The sequence below is a fragment of the Leucoraja erinacea genome, chromosome 21 (genome assembly GCF_028641065.1).
Source record: "Leucoraja erinacea ecotype New England chromosome 21, Leri_hhj_1, whole genome shotgun sequence".
NCBI classification, from domain to species: Eukaryota; Metazoa; Chordata; class Chondrichthyes; order Rajiformes; family Rajidae; genus Leucoraja; species Leucoraja erinaceus.
In genome coordinates this window covers 11,118,808-11,139,289 of record NC_073397.1, presented here as the reverse complement: position 1 = coordinate 11,139,289, position 20,482 = coordinate 11,118,808, and the positions used below count along the sequence as shown (strand labels likewise).

Sequence of the window (20,482 nt, the reverse complement as noted above, 5' to 3'; positions counted from 1 at the left end):
TCTTGAAAGCATCCAGAGAATTGGCCTCCACTGCCTTCTGAGGCAGAGAATTCCATAGATTCACAACTCAATGGTTGAAAAAGTTTTTCCTAATTTCTGTTCTAAATGGCCTACCCCTAATTCTTAAACTGTGGCCCCTGGTACTGGATTCCCCCAACATCGGGAACATGTTTCCTTCCTCTAGCGTGTCCAATCCCTTAATAATCTGATATGTTTCACTAAGATCCCCTCATCCTTCTAAATTCCAGAGTATACAAGCCCAGCCGCTCCATTCTATCAACATATGACAGTCCTGCCATCCTGGGAATTAACCTTATGACCTACGCTGCACTCCCTCAATAGCAAGAATGTCCTTCCTCAAACTTGGAGACCAAAACTGCACACAATACTCCAGGTGTGGTCTCACTAGGGCCCTGTACAACTGCAGAAGGACCTCTTTGCTCCTACACTCAACTTCTCTTGTTATAAAGGCCAAAATGCCATTAGCTTTCTTCACTGCCTGCTGTACCTGCATGCTTACTTTCAGCGACTGATGAACAAGGACCCCCAGATCTCGTTGTACTTCCCCTTTTCCCAACTTGACACCATTCAGATAATAATCTACTTTCCTGTTTTTGCCACCAAAGTGGATAACCTCACATTTATCCACATTAATCCACTAATTCTTGCCTACCATTCTGAAAGGGACCCGTTAATCCCTACTCTTTGTTTCCTGTCTGCCAACCCTACCTCCAATGCCATGTGCTCTAATTTTGCCCACTAGGCTCCTATGTGGGACCTTATCTAATGCTTTCAGAAAGTGCAGGTACACTATATCCACTGGCTATCCTTTGTCCATTTTCCAAGTTACATCCTCAAAATATTCCAGATTAGTCAAGCATGATTTCCCTTCGTAAATCCATGCTGACTAAAACACGATCCTGTCACTTATATCCAAATGTGCCGCTATTTCATCTTTTATAATTGACTCCAGCATCTTCCCCACCACCGATGTCAGGCTAACTGGTCTATAATTCCCTGTTTTCTCTCTCGTGCCTTTCTTAAAAAGTGGGATAACATTAGCTACCCTCCAATCCACAGGAACTGATCCTGAATCTAAAAAACATTGGAAAATGATTACCAATGCATCCACAATTTCTATCGAACAGCATCTATAGAGCGTGCAATATCTATGAACATTGATAAGGTGCATTTCACGTAACGCTGGATCATAATTCAGGAAGGCCTTCGTTCATTCTGCATGACAGCAACCGTTTTCTCTGGGTTCTTAGATTATTGTTCGGTGTGTTGAGTACAACAAAACCATTCACTATATCTGACGTCATATCCCCCTGGGTCTTTCAGACAACAGCATGCAGGGAACTTGAGTATTATTTGCAGTGGCAGTAACATGTCACAGCTGTCAAGCCTTTATAAAAGCAGCCAGATTTTTGTTCCTTTGAAAGCAGTAAATCGCATTACTTATAAAAGTCTGCCGATTCACTCTGCCATTTTACCAGCCAAATAATGAAGTCGGAAATCCGCTGTGGTTATGAGTGCAGTTTGCTGTTTCTAGTTGTTGAGCTGTACTTGGGAGACTCAAGCCAATAGCAAAGTCCTTTTTTTGCAAAGCGGCAATCTGGAACAGTTCTGCCTTTCAACTCCTCTGGCTCCTCATGGATCAAAGCCCACAAACTACTTACTGGATATCAACTTTCACAATTATTAGTTATTAATAGAACACAAGGTGACAGGTTGGGGAATGAATGAGGAGTTTAAATGCTGTCAATGTGTTAAATAGGTTATTGATTCACTTCCTTGTTCCAGGTTAGGTCTACAGGTTAATAGTTTTGGATCAGTGGTGCAGCGGTGTAGTTGCTGTCTTACAGCACCGGAGACCCGGGTTTGATCCTGACTATGGGTGTTGTCTGTATGGAGTTTGCACGTTCTTCCTATGACCTGTGTGTGTTTTCTTCAGGTGCTCTGGCTTCCTCCCACACTCCAAAGTTGTACAGGTTTGCAAGCAAATTAACCACCCTACTAATAAATGGAGAGCAGTCCTGAACTACTTTCTACCTCATTAGAGACCCCTCGGACAATCTTTGAACTGGCTTTATCTTGAACCAAATATTATTCATGTCATTCCCCATTTCATGTATGGTACATTGTAGTTGGTTCAATTGTAATCATGTATTGTTTTTCCGCTGACTGGTTAGCATACAACAAAAGCTTTTTACAATAAACTAAATAAATACATAGATAAATAAATGGACGAATAAATAAATAAACAGATGGATAAATAGATAGATAGATAAAATAAATGCCAATAACCTAAACTCAAACTCACAATAGAGGTAACAGTATCTTCTTAGCTGGTGGTCACATTGGGGTCTTCCAAAGGAACTGGGCATGATGGAAGAGGACTTGCCATAGAAATAAGGAATTTTTACAGATGGACTGGTCTGGAGGTGGGGAAGCTTGTGATCCTTGGCAGAGGTCAGGTAAGCCACGGGCTTATGGCAGGTAAAGGTATGGCCAGTGGGATTTACATTGAAAGTGATGCTTTCCTTATTTGAGAATGGAACAATTTCACAGTTAAGGAGACCAATATCTGCTTATCCTTACGGCAGCAGCATAAAAGCAAATCTGGGCGGTCATAATTGGCCTTTGAGTTGGTATGCACCCAATGTGTGATCAACATCATGAGAAGAGTATAGCTCTCTCACGAGATCTTTCATATGACATTATACTTGCTGCATCTTCGAAGGATGGTCAGATATAAACAGCAGAGGAAGTGCAGAGTAAGTCAGCATGCAGTGTGATTCAGAAGCAGGGGGATTTGTACCCATTGCTCCTTTGTTCACTGCACCCATTTGTTGTTGGAATACAGACACAGACACATGCAGCACTGATTTTCATAAGTCACCAAGAAAAATATCAATCATGCCTCTCTCCATTGTAAAGTGATTTAACACAAGACTGAATATAGGTTTAAAATGATCACGGTGAGAATAGCACAATAAATGAAAAAGCGCTGAGAAAAACTATACAATTTAATTTCACAGATAAGCACGCAGGATTTTGAAAGTTCTCCTCTGTGACCAATGTAACATTATTCAAATTTTCCAGGGTTAATTTTATGTAATAGTGCTGCCTAATCAATCTATTTAATTGACATTTTTTTAAATAACTATTCTGTCCACTGTTCTATAAATTAATCTCCATTCAGGTTAATTACAGTAAATTCAGGTAATTGACAGTAAATGAAACAATTTCAACCAGGACACATTTGGAGTATTGCATGCAGTTCTGGCACCCCATTGTACGGAGGATATGGAGGCTTTGGAAAGAATGCAGAAGTGGGTTTACCAGAAGTAATTTAGTTAAGTTTAGTTTAGTTTAGCTTAGTTTATTCTCACTTGAAATGCTTTTGTTGCGTGTAAACCAGTCAGCGGTTAGCATGATTACTGGATATTATCTACATGGATAGATTGGACACTTGCATTGTGTTCTCTAGAACACTAGCCATTTTGGGGAGACTTGATCGAAGTATATAACATTCTGATAGGTAAAGATAGGGTGGACTGTCAGAACCTAATTTACTGGATGGAAATATCCAACACCAGTCGGTCAGGGGCGGAAATCCCAGGGGGGGGGGGGGGGGGGGGGGCAGGGGACGCACGTCCCCCCCTGTTTTGAGAGGTGGGGGATGATCCCCCCCCATTTTTGAGTAATCCGGAGGTGAAATCTCTGCTTTCTGCGAGACTGGGGGTGCATTGCAGGGTGCCGATTAGACGGAGAGAGACGTCAGTCACAGACCTGGGGGCGAGACCTGATATCCGCGCGATGCGGGTGATTGGAGGATTGATCTCGGCTCTCCAGTGCTATCCTGTCCCCACCCAAGTGCCCCTCCCCACACGCCCGGGAGTGGCCAGAGACGTCGGGAGTCAGACGGGAGCTGTACCCCCAGGCCCACAACTAGCGCAGAGAAGCAGCGCTAAACCCTGCTCAACTCTGCCTGTCCCGCCAGGTTATCCTATAGCCCTGCCTGGACTTGCGGGAAATATGGCCCAGGTTTACAGCCAGTGCGGAGAAGCAGTGCTGGTGTCCCGTCAGTCCAGGCAGGGCTGTAGGTTAACCCGGCGAGACAGGCAGAGTTGAGCTGCATTTAGTGCTGGATTGAGCTGAAATTACCGTTCACGGGGCCCACGGCAAAAGCCTTCGAAGCCTCGCGTGTGTGTGTATGTGTGAGTGTGCGCATGCGCGCGCGGCTGCCAAGAAATTGTGTGTCCACCCTGTCCCCTCCATATTTTGATATCAATTTCCGTCACTGCAGTCGGAAGTTTTAAGATGAGAGGGGCAAAGTTCAAAGTAGATGTGTGCGGCAAATTTATTTGACAGAGAGGGCAATGAGTGACTTTAGAGATACAGCGCAGGAACCGGCCCTTCGGCCCACCAAGCCCACGCCGACTAGCAATCACCCCGTACACTATATCCTACACACAAGGGACAATTTACAATTTTACTGAAGACAACTAACTGGCAAACTTGCACGGCTTTGGAGTGTGGGAGGAAACTGGAATACCTGGAGAAAACCCACGCGGTCACGGGGAGAACGTACAAACTCCGTACAGACAGCACCTGTAGATAGGGTCAAACCGGTCTCTGGCGCTGCAAGGCACCAACTCTACCGCTGCACCACCGTGTTGGTCTCAATGCTTGGATCATAATGCTGTCGGTGGTGATTGAGGCAGATACGATAGGAGCAATAATCACATGGATATGCTGGGAGGCAGGCAGTTAAAGGTTGGTCTTGGCAATATGGTCTACACAAATATTATGTGTCAAAGGGCCTGTTCTTATGCCTGTTCCTGGGCTGTACTGCTCTATGTTCCATGCTGAGCACACAATTAAAACTCAGGAATAAATAAAGCACTAACCGTGCTTTGTCATGGCTGTGAATTGTGCTGAGTAAACACTAGCACCAAAAGCAGAAGTAGACCTTTGTATCAAACAGTTGGAAATGCTGGGGCTGGACATGATCAAAGTAAAAGGTTTTGAACCACAACTGAACTCAATCATAGCAGCACAATGGAGCAGGGAGGTGGCTTGTAGAGTGTATTACAGCATGAAAGGGATAAAAGCCACAGATAGATCATTCACAAAGCAAGGATCCATTAAGAGAATGGGTTGTGGGAAATAAATTGTAATTGTAAATTAAACTAAACACACCTATGAAACCAAACTATGGGGTGCACATTTGTAACTAAAGTTAACTCTTCAATTGCCTCTGATCCAGTTTACAGCTAGTGGGACAGAGCTAGGACATGGCATGAAGTCATTTATTGTCCTTTCTCTTCCAGGTGGCAGAGCTGCTGCTGCACTCCGGCCAGAAACCTGGATTCGAGCCTGATCTCAGGTGCTGACTGTGTGGAGTTTGCATGCTCGCACTGTGACTGCCTGGGGCTCCTCCGGTTTCCTCCACATCCCAAAGACATGCGGATTTGTAGGTTAATTGGCCTCTGTAAATTGCTCCTCGTGTGGAGGGAAAGTGGGATAACATCGAACTAGTAATCGATGGTCGGCGCGGGCGGCCTTGGTGGGCCGAAGGGCCTGTCTCCATGCTGCATCTCTAAACTAAGCATTCCCAATAGGTGAAGTAATATTCAATGTTGCAAATGTACAGCTTGAGATAGCAAAATGTTATGAAAGTACCTACGTTCACATTTGTTTGCACTGTCTGTTGTAGCCGGTTTCCAAGGTAGTTGGTTGTATCCAGGGCAACACTGATCACATGACCCTCCACATGTATTGTGCTGACAGTCACAATGAAGCCTGTGAAGGAGATAGAAATGACTGAACTACTTGCACACCAATGTTCTTCATTTGTTAATCCCACCAGTCACCACACAATAACACAAAACCAAAAAAAGACCCAAAGTGCTGGAGTAACTCAGCGGGTTCACGCAGCATCCCAGGACAAGGTGGGTTGGTGACGTTTCGGGTCGGGACCCTTCTTCAGACCGATTGTAAGGGAAAGAAAGCTGGAAGAGAGGTGGTGTCTAGAAAGGATCTACACATGCTGGTTTATACACAAGTGCTGGAGTGACTCAGCGGGTCAAGCAGCATCGCTGGAGAAAAAGGATGGGTGATGTTTCAGGTCGGGACCCTTCTTTAGACTGAAAGTTGGGGGAGGGAACTGTCGATAAGAAAAGGCCAGAACAAAGCAAGGCTGGCAACAGACAGGCAGAAACCTGCACACAACAACTCGGGAATTTAAACTATTTGCGTTAATTTTTCAGTTAGCACGGTGGCGCAGCGGTAGAGTTGCTGCCTCATAGTGCTTGCAGCGCTGTAGACCCAGGGATGCCAACCTTATAGTTTATTGGTGAAACAAGGAACTGCAGATGCTGCTTAACAACCACATGCAGATATGTCTGCAAATAATCGCTCTTACTAGTGTGATGATCATCAGTAGCCAAATAGAAAGCTGATCAGTTGCCCAGGCAGATAAGATTCATGGCTTTAGCTCAAGAAACCTTTGCTATGTAATGGTTGTACAACAATACCGCACTCTATAACTTTCTCATTGCTCTGCCTATTGTACTTGAGTTTGGTTTGCTTGCATTTATGTATAGTATTATCTGATTTGATTGAATAGCATGTAAAACAAAGCTTTTCAGCCTACCTCAGTACACATGAAATTGATAAACCTTTGCTATCCTTTATCCTTGCTATAAACCAGCATCTGCAGTTCCTTTCTACACATTGTGTGATAGAGAATTGTAGCATGTTGAGTCACATGTACCAAAACCAAACACTGAAATTCTTGCTTAGGGCAGCACGATAGATTTGTAAACACAGTCTCAATAGATAACATCATAAACAAAACAAAAAAATTCAATAATTAAAAAAAAAACTCGATATAGTTCAAAACAAAATAAAAACCCAAAGTGCTGAGTGTAACCAGAGTCAGAGACTGCATGAGAAACTAAACGCATATTCAGCCAAGGCCTGCCTGCAATAATTGACCGTTTGGCATTTTCTGTGGTGAATGAATAAATTGAAGATCTGAAGGCAGATTTGATGAAGCAAGGCTCCAGGCACATAGCCCGCGCGAGAATGCACTAATGCGGAGGTGAGCCAGCCAGACTTGTGCTGTTCCTCATTTCCCATTGATTAATTTCCACCAGTCCTCACCCAGTTCTTTTATCTACACACCTGTTAAACAAATGGCCCCAAATGAGTCATTTTATTTCTTCAGATCGTTCGGTAATAAGCACGACTGCCAGGATGATAAATGGCAGCATCTGATTGAATACACAGCTGGCCTTCCGCTTTGTACAGTCGTGGCAGAGCAAAGTCAGACTACAGTCAGAGAAATGACACTGCGTAAAAACAGTATTTGGGTGATGGACACAAAATGCTGGAGTAACTCATCGGGCAGGCAGAATCTCTGGAGTGACTTTTCGGGTCGAGATCCTTCTTCAGACTAAAAGCCACGGAAAAGTGGAACGAGAGACATAGGCAATGATATAGAGAGGTATATAGAACAAACGAGTGAAATAAATGTAAAAAAGTAACAATTATATAGGAAACAGGTCATTGTAAGCTGTGGCGAGGTGAGAATGAAAATCTGGTGTGACTTGGGTGGGGATTGGATGGAGAGAGAGAGAATGTAGGGGTTAGTTGCAGTTAGAGAAATCAATATTCATACGCCTGGGTTGTAAGCTGCCCAGTTTAGTTTAAACCAGCATCTGCAGTTCCTGCCTACGTATTTGGTGGGAGGTGTGTTTCATTTTATTTTCTCATCTGCAATGCAAAGGGAGGCTGTTTGGGTTTAACATTTATGCTTAAAACATCTGCTTAGAATCAAAGGAGTTCTGTTCAGGATTGGCTTTCCTCAAGGTGATTAGCCTTTCATCTTTGATTTAGGGACAAATAAAGGTGCCAGCAGTAGGGTTTGAACAATATGTAAAACTCTGCCCCTTAAAGGCACAGTTCTGGGTAGGGGTGAACGGGTAGAAAGCCCCAGCATCTGTGTTATTTGGCTCTCGGCTGTCACGCCCATTTCAAAGGGAGCACGCCATGATCTAAACAATCCCATGCCCGCTTACAGGAGCAGGGGATGAGGGCAAGGAACTGAAGAAATGGACAAAGCCATAGGCAACATTTCGGGCCGAAACCCTTCTGAGGCCAAAAGCAAATGCTGGTCAGGCAGCATCTGTGCAGGGAAATGGACAGACGATGTTTTGGTCAGGACCCCTCTTCAATCTGTGAACGTTGTCTGAAAATCTGAAGAAGGGCCCCGTACCCTCAATCAAATCTGTCCATTTCCCTCCACAGATGTTGGCTGACTCGCTGAGTTCCTCCAAGCGCTTTGTTTCTTACTCAGGTTTCCAGCTCCTGCAGAATCTTGTGTCTCCATTCACCATCTTAGCTCAAACAGTATTACAGAACAAGCATCTATATAATTAAAAGTCTCATCTTGACCACTTCCTGTCTGCGCTGTATATTGATTTTAGACAAAAACGCTACCATGTATCGCTATGATTTTTGGCCAATTTACTCACAGCCCTCCTCTGCTGAGCAGGCCCGAGGATTTTTCCCCATTGATGAAAAATAAAAAAGTTATGAGTATGTAAAAAACCCTGTGATCCTCTCGCCTGTCAATCACCGCGATGTAGGTAATGCCCCGTCCGGGGAGGGGGTGGGGGCAGGACTATAAAACCCCGGATGCGTGGACATGACTCAGTCACTCTGCAAGATCATGAGGGGGAGGCCACGACTCTCATTCTAAGCTGTGAATCAACTGAACTGTGAGTCTGCAGTGTACTCGCAATAAATAATTTGTTGTCCCTTAATAACAATGCCATGAGTTGTTTGGCCTGTTGCCCTGCCTGTGCTTGAAACTGCAATGCTTTATTAGGTCCGACTGTGTTTAGAAGGAATAAATGCTTTATTAGGTTCGACTGTTTGGTTCAAAAGTCCCACTCATTTTGTGACTTCCGCTTAGTGGACAGGTCACGCTGAATGCGTCATTTCCAGTGAGTGCATAGGTAGCGCTGATTGCTTAATTTCCAGTACGTTCAGAGGTCACGCTGATTGCAGAAGTGCCGCTGACTGCGGAAGCCCCAAAGTGGAGAGGCCACGCTCAGCCATGTGAGTATTCAAGAAATTTTACTGCCATATATATGGTGTGTGAGTCAGTGAGTGTGTGTGTATGTGTGAGTTTGTGTGTATGTCAGTGAGTGTCTGTTTGTGTGTGTGTGGTGTAAGTGACTGGGTTGCCAGCCCAAGAATCCATTCGGCCCACAAAGTCCATACTAGCACTCTGGAAACCAGTCCCTTCGGCCCACAACACCATGCTAGCACTCCAGAAAGCTCTCCCCCCCCCCCACACTGGCCAGCAATATTGGAATTAGTGGAGGTGGAATATTGCGTTGGGGGACCAGCCCTCCCGTGTGAAGCTGGGACCCAACGGGTCCCACTTTGTCTAGTTGTTGCCTTAAAATTGATGGTTCACTGATTACACAATAGATAACATAAAACATATACATTTTCACAGCACAATCTTCCCTTTACAGCATGAAATCTGATGACGTTGATTCGTTTGATTCAATCATTGAATTATTCACTGGAACACACAATAGTTTTTCCACTTTCCATGTGCTGGAGATTCTGACCAGAGACTTTCTAATCACCGAGTGGCACAGCGGTAGAGTTGCTGCCTTACAGACCCAGGTTCGATCCCGACTACGGGTTCTATCTGTACGGAGTTAGTACGTCCTACCCGTGACCGCGTGGGTTTTCTCAGAGATCTTCGTTTTCCTCCCGCACTCCAAAGACGTACAGGTTTAAAGGTTAATTGGCTTGATATAAGTGTAAATTGTCCCTAGTGTGCAGTGTAGTATAAATGGCCTGTCCCACTGTACGAGGTAATTCAAGAGTGCTCCCAAGTTTTCCCCCGATTCGAACTTGGAGAATGTCCGTAGCGGGTCCGTAGGAGTTTGTGGGTGTCTCGTAGCGGCTCGTACGAGTAAAAAGTAACAATTTTTTTTAATCACAAGTAATGTTTTACTCGTGGACATTTTTCACAGTGTTGAAAAATCATCACGAGTTTCCCGGATTTCCCGAGTACCTACCGTTACTCGTACGAGCCGCTACGAAACATCCACGAACTTCCACGGACCCGCTATGGACATTCTCCAAGTTTGAATCAGGGGAAAACTCGGGAGAACTCTTGAATTACCTCGTACAATGGGGCAGGCCCTTTAATGTGCAGGGATCGCTGGTCGGAGCAGACTCAGTGGAGCCTGCTCCATGCAGTATCTCTAAAATAAACTACATTTCACTGCTGTGGAGAGTCTGTTAGTTCAAGTTAACATACAAACTAAAACCTTGGCAGTTGCTGGAATAAATAGAACCATGAGCAGAATAGAGAGGATAAAGTTAACAAAGATAGCATTGATAGATATCTGCTTTGTAGAACTTTGAATAGTAATGCTGCTATTAAAATTAAAGCCGACATCATAAATCCGGCATCAGGCTAATTCTGAACATCAACTTGAGGGACCTTGTGCTCTGCAGTCAATGGGGACCACATTCCTCAACAGATTTTAGTGCAAATATGCAGAAGTGTTCAATTTACAGCAAATTCAGGAAGATAAAGTCACGAGACGATAGGTAATCTGAACAAAACTAATATTGATTTCTGCCCTCTCCGTGCATCACAGAACAAGGTTTAGTTTAGTTTTGCTTCTCTTGCTGATTGATACGTGCTCTCGGTCATTGCTCTCCACTATTCTGCTCAAATTAGTTCAGTTGAGTTTGGAGATGCAGTGTGGATCAGCCCATTGAGCTGACCAGTTTTGGTCCCCTAATTTGAGGAAGGACATTCTTGCTATTGTGGGAGTGCAGCGTAGGTTTACAAGGTTAATTCCCGGGATGGCGGGACTGTCATATGCTGAGAGAATGGAGCAGCTGGGCTTGTACACTCTGGAGTTTAGAAGGGTGAGAGGATATCTCATTAAAAATATAAGATTGTTAAGGGCTTGGACACGCTAGAGGCAGGAAACATTTTCCCGATGTTGGGGGAGTCCAGAACCAGGGGCCACAGTTTAAGAATAAGGAGTAAGCCATTTAGAACGGAGACAAGGAAACAATTTTTCTCAGAGAGTGGTGAGTCTGTGGAATTCTCTGCTTCAGAGGGTGGTGGAGGCAGGTACTCTGGATGCTTTCAAGAGAGAGATAGATAGGGCTCTTAAAAATAGCGGAGTCGGGGGATATGGGGAGAAGGCAAGAACGGGGTACTGATTGGGGATGATCAGCCATGATTACATTGAATGGCGGTGCTGGCTCGAAGGACCGAATGGCCCACTCCTGCACCTATTGTCTATTGACCAGTGGTCATTTGTACACTAACACCATCCAACGCACTATGGATAATTTACAGAAGCCAATTAACATACAAACCTACACTTCTTTGGAATGTGGAAGGAAACCAGAGTACCTGGAGGAAACCCACGTGGACACAGGGAGAAGGTGCAAACTCCGTATAGACAGGATTGAACCGGGTCTCTGGCACTGTATGGCAGTAACTCTACTGTTGTGCCACTGAGCCACTCCCAACAATTGCTACAAACATGTTCTCAGTGAAAAAGCAGCTCAGAATTTCAATGGGTTTTTAATTCAATCTTTAGTGAATCGGCCCCCCAGTTTACGTACATCGCTCCTAATTTTCAGTTCCACTGATTTTTACAATTAGCATTGTAAACGCTATTAAATGTCAACGCTGATAAGATATTTGGGCTTATTGCTGCACCGTGCAGTCATACACAAATTGTGGATGGCCCCATAACCTTCCGTTCACTGACATACCACATTATCAATGGGTGTCGGGAGCCCCAAGCATGATCATTCATAACTCAAATCAACCATTCTGTTCACCTCATTTAGCCTCTAGGCAGCACTCGTTTCTTATAGCCGTCTGTGAAATGAACTTTGACAGCTGACTCACTGGACAGCTGCTCCTCCATTATCCCAATCATTAAATCCCAGATTTTCTTCCAATTCACCCTCCAATTTACACAATGTAGCTTTTAAAAGCCGCCAAAAGAAAGTTTTATATTACATGGGTTAGCCACTCCACTCAGTTCTAATCGTTACCCATTACCTGCTCACAAAGTGAATATCATTGAAATCCATTCAGTCAAAATGCTGCAAGTTTAAATAGGGAATATCTAAGCTGGAGATTTCAGCACTGAATCTCAGATTCTGCTACAAACCGCTGGCTTGCAAGATGCCTTTTAGTTTAATTTAATATAGAATTATAGTGTGGAAACAGACCCTTCGGCCAACCGAGTCCACGCCGACCAGCGACCCCCGCACATTAACACTATCCTACACACACTAGGGACAATTTACACTTTATACAAAGCCAATTAACCTACAAACCTGTACGTCTTTGGAGTGTGGGAGGAAAGCAAAGATCTCGGAGAAAACCCACGTGGCCACGGGGAGAATGTACAAACTCCGTACAGACAGCACCCGTTACCCAGGTCTCTGGTGCCGAAAGCTCTGCAAGGCAGCAACTCTACCGCTGCGCCACCGTGCCGCCCAAGCTGGGATCTCTGGGGAAAAGAGAGGTCCTTTCCCATATTATTTCGGCGGGTTGTCTCCAAACCTTGGCATCAACAGCAGCTGAGGATGCTACCCAGAGTCCAGACTTTCCCAAGTTCCCGTGGGGACAGGGTGGGAAAACCACACCAAACTCTTTGAAAGCAGTGCAAAAGAACTGACATTCCCACGATAATTTGCACAAGAAAAACGATTCTATTCACTCACTTAATTTTACATTTTGCATAACAAAAAGTTAATAGTAGGAAGAGGAGGCCTTTAAAGAGACTTTTACTAAGTTTCCTTTTAAAAGCATGGAATTCTGAATAAACTTCGAAAAACTTTTTTTTGCTTTTTTTAATGCTTAGACAATGGATTCCAATAACATCAGGAAGGTTTCTGGAGAAAAAGGAATAAATGGAGATTTCACAAGGAATCCCCATTTATGAAGCCAGAAGAGCTTAAGTATCAGCTGCATTTATTGAATCATGTTCTTAGTACTGTCAGATGCAGTAATCCTGCCTAAAGTCATGCTGCTCCTGCCTCACAATGCAGGGAAGAGGGGAGGATGAAATACAGCTGCCAACTGTTGGGAAATGATGGCCAAATGCACACCCTCTTCCTACGCAAAAGCTTCAAGACTCAATCACTGCACATGAACATCACACCTATCTTCATTCAGGTACAAGAAAATAAACGGTGCAAATAAAAGTAGCAAGCAGCGCTAATTTCATCCCAATTTATTGGAAGCACACGCCTCTAAGCACACACATGACCAGCTAGTGAAGTGGTTTTGATGGAAAGATACAGCCTGGAAACAGCCCATTCAGCCCACCGAGTCCACGCCAACCATCGATCACCCACCCGTTCACACTATTTCCACGTAATCCCACTTTTGCTTCCACTCCCTACATACAAGGGGCAATTTACAGAGGACAATTAACCAACAAACCCACACGTCTTTGGGATATGGGAGGAACAAAGAGGGTAGTTGAGGCCAGTTCATTGGCTATATTTAAGAGGGAGTTAGATATGGCCCTTGTGGCTAAAGGGATCAGGGGGTATGGAGAGAAGGCAGGAACAGGATACTGAGTTGGATGATCAGCCATGATCCTATTGAATGGCGGTGCAGGTTCGAAGGGCCGAATGGCCTACTCCTGCACCTAATTTCTATGTTTCTATGTTTCTATGTAACAAGGGTGAGGTGAAAATGGGTGTCAGGGGTTATGGCGAGAAGGCAGGAGAATGGGAGGGGAAGATAGATCAACAACGATTGAATGGTGGAGTGGACTTGATGGGCCAAATGGCCTAATTCTGCTCCTAGAACTTTTGAACCCACAGCACCCAAAGGAAACCCACGTGGTCACAGAGAAAACGTGCAAACTCCACACAGACAGCACTGAGGCCACGATCAAACCTGGGTCTCCAGCACTGTGAGGGAGCAGCTCTACCAGCTGCGCCGCTGTGCCACCCTTAAACCAAAACCTTACAACGTTTGTCTAAGAGCTACCTTTTGAGTAGCGCATGCCACGGTTAAAGCAGTATAAATTTACTATAAACCTGCAACATGGACTTGAGTTCAGTGTAAATGCAGACAGAGTACGTTAAAAATAAAAAAATGATTGCCTAACATCCTCATCCCCTATTCCTGCAAAATAATATTGAGGAGGTGCAGGAAATTGTTCTGTTTGCTCTTCATGTAGCTGTACACTGTTATTTTGGTGAAAAAGTAAACAGGCCAAAAGCATAATCAACTTTAAGCACCAGTGCCTGTGGGTTTATTGCCTGCCTGTAGATAATTTACAAACCAGCTGCTGGGTTTACAGTGACTGGCAAGTACTGGAATGAGGGCTTTGAGGGATTCATTCATTGTATATCAATTTGCACAGATTCAGATAATTGAACTCACAGCATGGGAGCTGAAACTGCTAAAGTCACCCCATAACAGAGTCCAGTTCAACAAAGGATCTTCTTCATTGGTATTTCCCTAAAAGCAATCTGCATCACAATTTAACAGATTTTATGAAATGAACCACTTGGAGAGAGTTGCTACTAACTATCCTCTGATCACATTCCCAATTTGAGACATAAAGTGACTGGTTAACATGCAATAAAAGTTTCTAACTGTACCTTGGTACACGTGACAATAAGCTAAACTGAAGAGAACACGGATAGATGACGTTTCGGGCCGGGATCCTACTCATCTCGTATAACCATCTGTGAAATTAATTTTGACAACTGACACACTGGACAGAAGGAACAATGTCCTTATCTGCATCTTTGTCTATCCATGTTCTCCAGAGATGCTGCCTGACCTGCTGAGTTTTTCCAGCACTTTGTAAACCAGCAGCTGCAGATCCTTATGTCGACATGCCCAATTTGATTCCAATCAACTTCCAATTTTGGTAACTGCAAGGAAAATAAATAAATCCCGCTCCACATATAAACTTAAAATAACATTTGTTCCCTCTTGGCTCTGCTCTACTGAGAACCAACTCAAATCTTCAGAGTGAGCCCCAGCGCAAATTGGAGGAACAGGACCTCATATTTTGCTTGGGCAGTTTACAACCCAGCGATATGAATATTAACCTCCAACTTTTAACCCTTGCTTTCCCTCTCTCTCCATCCCTCGCCCTTTCCAGTTCTCAGACCAGTCTGACTGTCCCTGATTATAGTTTATCTCTATTTGCTTTGTTGTTCACACCTAGCTAACAATGACATTCTACATTTTCCTTGATCTCATCCCCTTTGATGTCTGGTTCTCACACCCTACACTTCCTTATCTCTGTATCTCCCCCTCCCCTGAAACTCAGTCCGTGGAAGGGTGTCAACGTGAAACGACATCCATTCCTTCTCTCCAGAGATGCTGCCTATTCCACCAGCATTTTGTGTCTAAACCAGCATCTGCAGTTTCTTCCTACACAATAATTAAAATAACCTCAGTTTTTAAATAAACCTCAAATAATTCACTTCCAAGGCAAGCCCCAGTTTCTCTTGCTGCGGATTGATAATCACAAGAAAACGCCCATCAGAATGTTAAACATGTGCTCATTCCAAGTTTCTGTTTAACGTTAAAACCCTTCAGGAGGATCTGCAACGCTCACTTGTTAAACCTCATCTGGCAACCAGGATGCATTCCAGTATGCCGCTCGTGATAAGCAAGGTCGAATCGGGAATGAGTGCTTATCTGCTGAATGAACTAGTCACCTCAACAGCCTTTAAACAGAAGATGATGAACTCCAGGGTACACACTGTGCAAAACCTTAATGACAGACAGCAATCAACCTGGCATATTGGATTGCCGGTACACAAAAATGCTTGAGAAACTCAGCGGGTGCAGCAGCATCTATGGAGCAAAGGAAATAGGCAACGTTTCGGGCCGAAACCCTTCTTCAGACTGATGGGGTGGGGGAGAAGGTTTTCGGCCCGAAACGTTGCCCATTTCCTTCGCTCCATAGATGCTGCTGCACCCGCTGAGTTTCTCAGGCATTTTTGTGTACCTTCGATTTTCCAGCATCTGCAGTTCCTTCTTAAACATATTGGATTGCCGATCAGGTTAAAATTAAGATCACGTGGGAGGAAGTGTTTCCACTACATTTTACAGGCGATTAGTTGTTAGATTAAATTCAGTCCGATTTTAAGTTGAAGGGGTATAATTCCCAACTGAGTTCCCATTATTTCTGCATGCCCCTGCCCCACTGAAATGATTTCCATGTACCTCGACTCCATACTGTCCCCGCTGGTCCAATCTCTCCCGACCCATGTCCAAGATACCTAACATGCCCTTCGTCTCTTTAATGACTTTCCGAGCTCCCACTCCCGGATACTCCTCAAAATCTCCCGGACAAAAACAATATTTGACTGTGGCATTCTTCTGAGCTTTTACAAATCTTGTCAGAACATTAGTTGAGCCAGTCTAAAATTTCAGCTCTATAATTTCCTTTTGTCTTCTACTGAATTAGAAATCGTTCCCCTTTGCCAGAGTAATGAAACAATTCTACATTAGAAGACACAAAGTGCCGGAGTAATTCAGTGGGTCAGGCAGCATCTGTGGAGAACATAGAGAGGTGATTTTGGGATCGGGTCCCAAAACATCAGCCATCCATATTCTCCAGAGGAGACAGGACACGGGTGTTTAGCATTTGTCTGAGTGTTGAATCGATCGTCTGTAGATTATTTTACTTAGCATATATTTACATAGTTAGATGCTTAGTAGTGCATACTGGTAACATTGGTGGTGAGAGCATGTATTGAGGTGGGTGGTTCTGGGATGACACGACAATTTTTGAGCTTTCCCGAGGTGTTGTGGGCCTAACTCAATGAAACTCCGGTGAAGGGAGGTGCCCACTTGATAACTCCAATGATATACTGGCATCTACACCCCTAGTTTTTGGTGTCCCATTGTTTACCTGTGTAAAGGCATTTTAGATTCTCATGTGGCATTGGGATTGGGTTCCTTGGTCAAACATTTAGTTTGTGCCATTGTTAACATGTAGATAGCTTAATACTGAATATGAAGTTAGTTATTGTCCTCTAGCATAAGTTTGTACAGGTGGCTTGCATACTATTTTGGCATTGGGCTTGGTTTTCTTGGTTGAGCACTGCTCCTGGTGTCATAGGACAAGTATTTTGTGTTTTAATAGTAATTTAGCACTTGATGTCTTTTTTTTGTATACCAGCATCTACAGTTTCTTGTAAACACGTTAAGATGTACTTAAGTTCATGTGATTGGCGCAGATTTAGGCCTTTCGGGCTATCAAGTCTACTCCGCCATTCAATCATGGCTGATTCAGGATTTCCATTCACAGCTGATCTAACTCTCCCTCCTAACCCCATTCTCCTGCCTTCGCCCCATAACCCCTGACACCCAGACTAATCAAGAATCTATCTATCTCTGCCTCAGAAGTATCCATTGACTTGGCCTCCACTGCGTTCTGTGGCAATGAATTCCAGAGATTTCATCACTTAAAAGAAATGGTGCCAACAGAAACCTGGAAGCACCAACTTAAGATAATTAATGTTTGTCTCAGGAAATCCCTTAGGGCAGCTCACGATCAAACTTGGAAGCGGACATGCCAGGATGATTTAAAGCCTGAGCCTACTGTAGCCGTGTACTGTATCTTCCTGCAATGTGGGGAGAACCATCCTGGGCTTGAACAGAGGAAGCTGGCTTCTCAAAGTCCGGGGCAACAGCAGGGCAGATGCCAAGCTGCAATACCTTATATAGTTGTACTGTGACAATGATGTCACATCCAGCTCTACCTGCAAAGAACCCTGATATTAACGAGGACATATCTGGAGGACATGGATGTTTCGGGTTGGGATCTTTTTTCAGACTGTATTTAGAGTCCACAATGCAACAATTTAATAAATTGTCAAGCTTGCAGGGTATAATGGCACAGCGGTGGAGATGCTGCCTTACATCGCGAGAGATCTAGCTTCGATCCCGACTACATACGTGCTCTCTGTGTGGAGTTTGTATCCTGTGACCGTGTGGGTTTTCTCTGGGTGCTCTGGTTTCCTCCCACATTCTAAAGACGTGCAGATTTGTAGGTTATTGGCTTCTGTAAATTACCCCTGGTGTGTAGGATAGAACTAGCGTATGGGTGACTGCTGGTCGGCGTGGACTCAGTGGGACATAGGGCCTGTTTCCATGTTGTATCTCTAAACTAAACTTATTTGTTACTTTAGTTTTAGATTCACATTTGTGTCGATTGGTGAGACTTTAACTTTGAAGATTCTACCTCTGAATCTGCATTATTAGATTTAGTTTAGTTTAGAGATGGATACAGGCACTTTGGCCCACCGAATCTGCAACGACCATCCAACACCCTCACATTAGCACCACCTTACACACATTAGGGACAATTTACATTTTAGCCAAGCCAATTAATCTACAAACCTGTATGTCCTTGGAGTGTGGGAAGAAATTGAAGATTTCGGAGAAAACCCACGCAGGTCACGGGGAGAGCGTACAAACTCTGTACAGAGAGCAACCACAGTCAGAATCAAAGCCGGGTCTCTGGCACTGTAAGGCAGTAGCTCCACTGTTACGCCACCGTGCTGCCCCAATCTCACATTAGTTTTTCTCCCTCTGCCTTGTTTTGTCAGCACCTTCAGCACGTTATCACCCCACCCTTGCAGAACAGCTATGATGCAGAAGCTCCTATCTCCCTTCCTGTTAGCTCCCACAGGCAAGTGGGAGCTTCCAAGAATGCTGGCTGATTCCCAAAGTATAGATGGGAGCAGCTGTGAAATGGAGGTCAATAAACATCCGAATAAAAGGACAGTCCTTGTGAGCATCTGCCCTGGAATAATCTTTTGTGCTCAACTAATGAAACAACATAGTGATGCAAATTTAAAAAAAACTAAAAATGCTGGAAATCTGAAATAAAACCCGAATAAGTGATGCACAACTCGTGTATGTGTGACATTGAGCAGGTCAAGCAGTACGTGTGGGAAGAGAAACAGTTAATGTTTCAGAGAGGGACCTCCCATTCCTTAATGTGTAGGAAAGAACTGCAGATGCTGGTTTACACTAAAGATAGACACAAAATGCTGCAGTAACTCAGTGGGCCAGGCAGCATCTTTGGACGGAAGGAATGAGTGACGTTTCGCGTAGAGACGCTTCTTCAGATTGAGAGTCAGGGGAGAGGGAGACACAGAGATATGGAAGGGTAAGGTGTGAAAACGAGACATCAAAGGAGACAAAGTTCAAGGAAAATGTAGAATAGATCATTGTTAGCTAGGGGAAAGTGACCACAAAGCTTTAAATCAATGCAATGCAGCGGAACAGTGTAGAATATTTAAACTACGTCCAACCTTAATGTCCAGTCATGCTCTTGTGCTCGTGAGTGATTCAGATTCAACTCTCATTTTATTTTATTTACTTGATGGCAATGCCATTCATTAATTTTAGTACCACTTCAGGTTTCTGGTTTTAAGTGTGAAGCCGAGAGTTAACCAACATATTGTACCAATGCAAACAATACTGTACTAACACCATGAAGGTGCTTCTCACTGTTAGCCACTTAAGGTTTACCAACTTGCTAACATTAAAATCAAAGTGTTTCTTTTTCATTGATGATTGCAGAACCAGCAGCAAAACTCACAAATGCCATTGCAAATTCAGACCGCCATTAAAGTGGTCACCAACACACTGAAACGATGGCCAAGGAGGCACACCATGCCTCGACTTCCTCAGGAGACTGAGGAAATTCGGTATTTCTCCAATGACTTTTACAAACTCCTACAAATGCACCATAGAAAGCACACTGTTTATCATAGCTTAATTATGCACAGCACTGCCCAAGACTGCAAGAAATTCCAGAGTTGTAGATATAATCCAGTCCATCACACAGATCAGGCTCCCCACCATTGATAGAGACAAAGTGCAGGAGTAACACAGCGGGCAGGTAGCATCTCTGCAGTGAAGGGGTGGGTAATGTTTCGGATCGAAATGTGGCTTGAGAAAGCAGCCAGCTTAATCAAATACTTCTCGTACCTTGGTTATTCCTGCTTTTGCCCACTCCTGTTGGGTAGAAGATACAGAAGTTGAAAGTGTACACCACCAGACTCAGAAACAGTTTCTTCCCCACAGGTATCTGGTGAAAGGTCCTTGCATAATCTAGAGCAAAGTCCAATTTTTCTTCACCTCATTGCGGACATTGAGCTTTGATCTGGAACTGTTGCACTACAATGCTGAGAACTCTGCACTCTGTATCTTTCCTTTTGAACTGCCTATTGTATCCGAGTTCACATGATGGTGTTCATGTATTGTAATGGCAATTTCAAACGTTTCCATTGTCATTACTATGCTGGCAGGGAGGAGTGTATTGAACGTGTGCAGTTCGATCCACACGTATCCGAATGGCTCCTACATGTA

At 44.1% G+C, this 20,482-nt stretch overlaps 1 protein-coding gene across 1 annotated transcript in view; it reads right to left on the bottom strand.

Moving 5' to 3' along the window:
• The window catches only part of lama5 (laminin, alpha 5), a 265,684-nt gene that overhangs the window by 146,556 nt on the left and 98,646 nt on the right, over nucleotides 1-20,482 (bottom strand). The window contains exon 7 of the mRNA XM_055652107.1: nucleotides 5,699-5,814. Coding sequence (XP_055508082.1) covers nucleotides 5,699-5,814 — 116 coding nt within the window. The remainder of the gene's footprint in view (nucleotides 1-5,698; nucleotides 5,815-20,482) is intronic.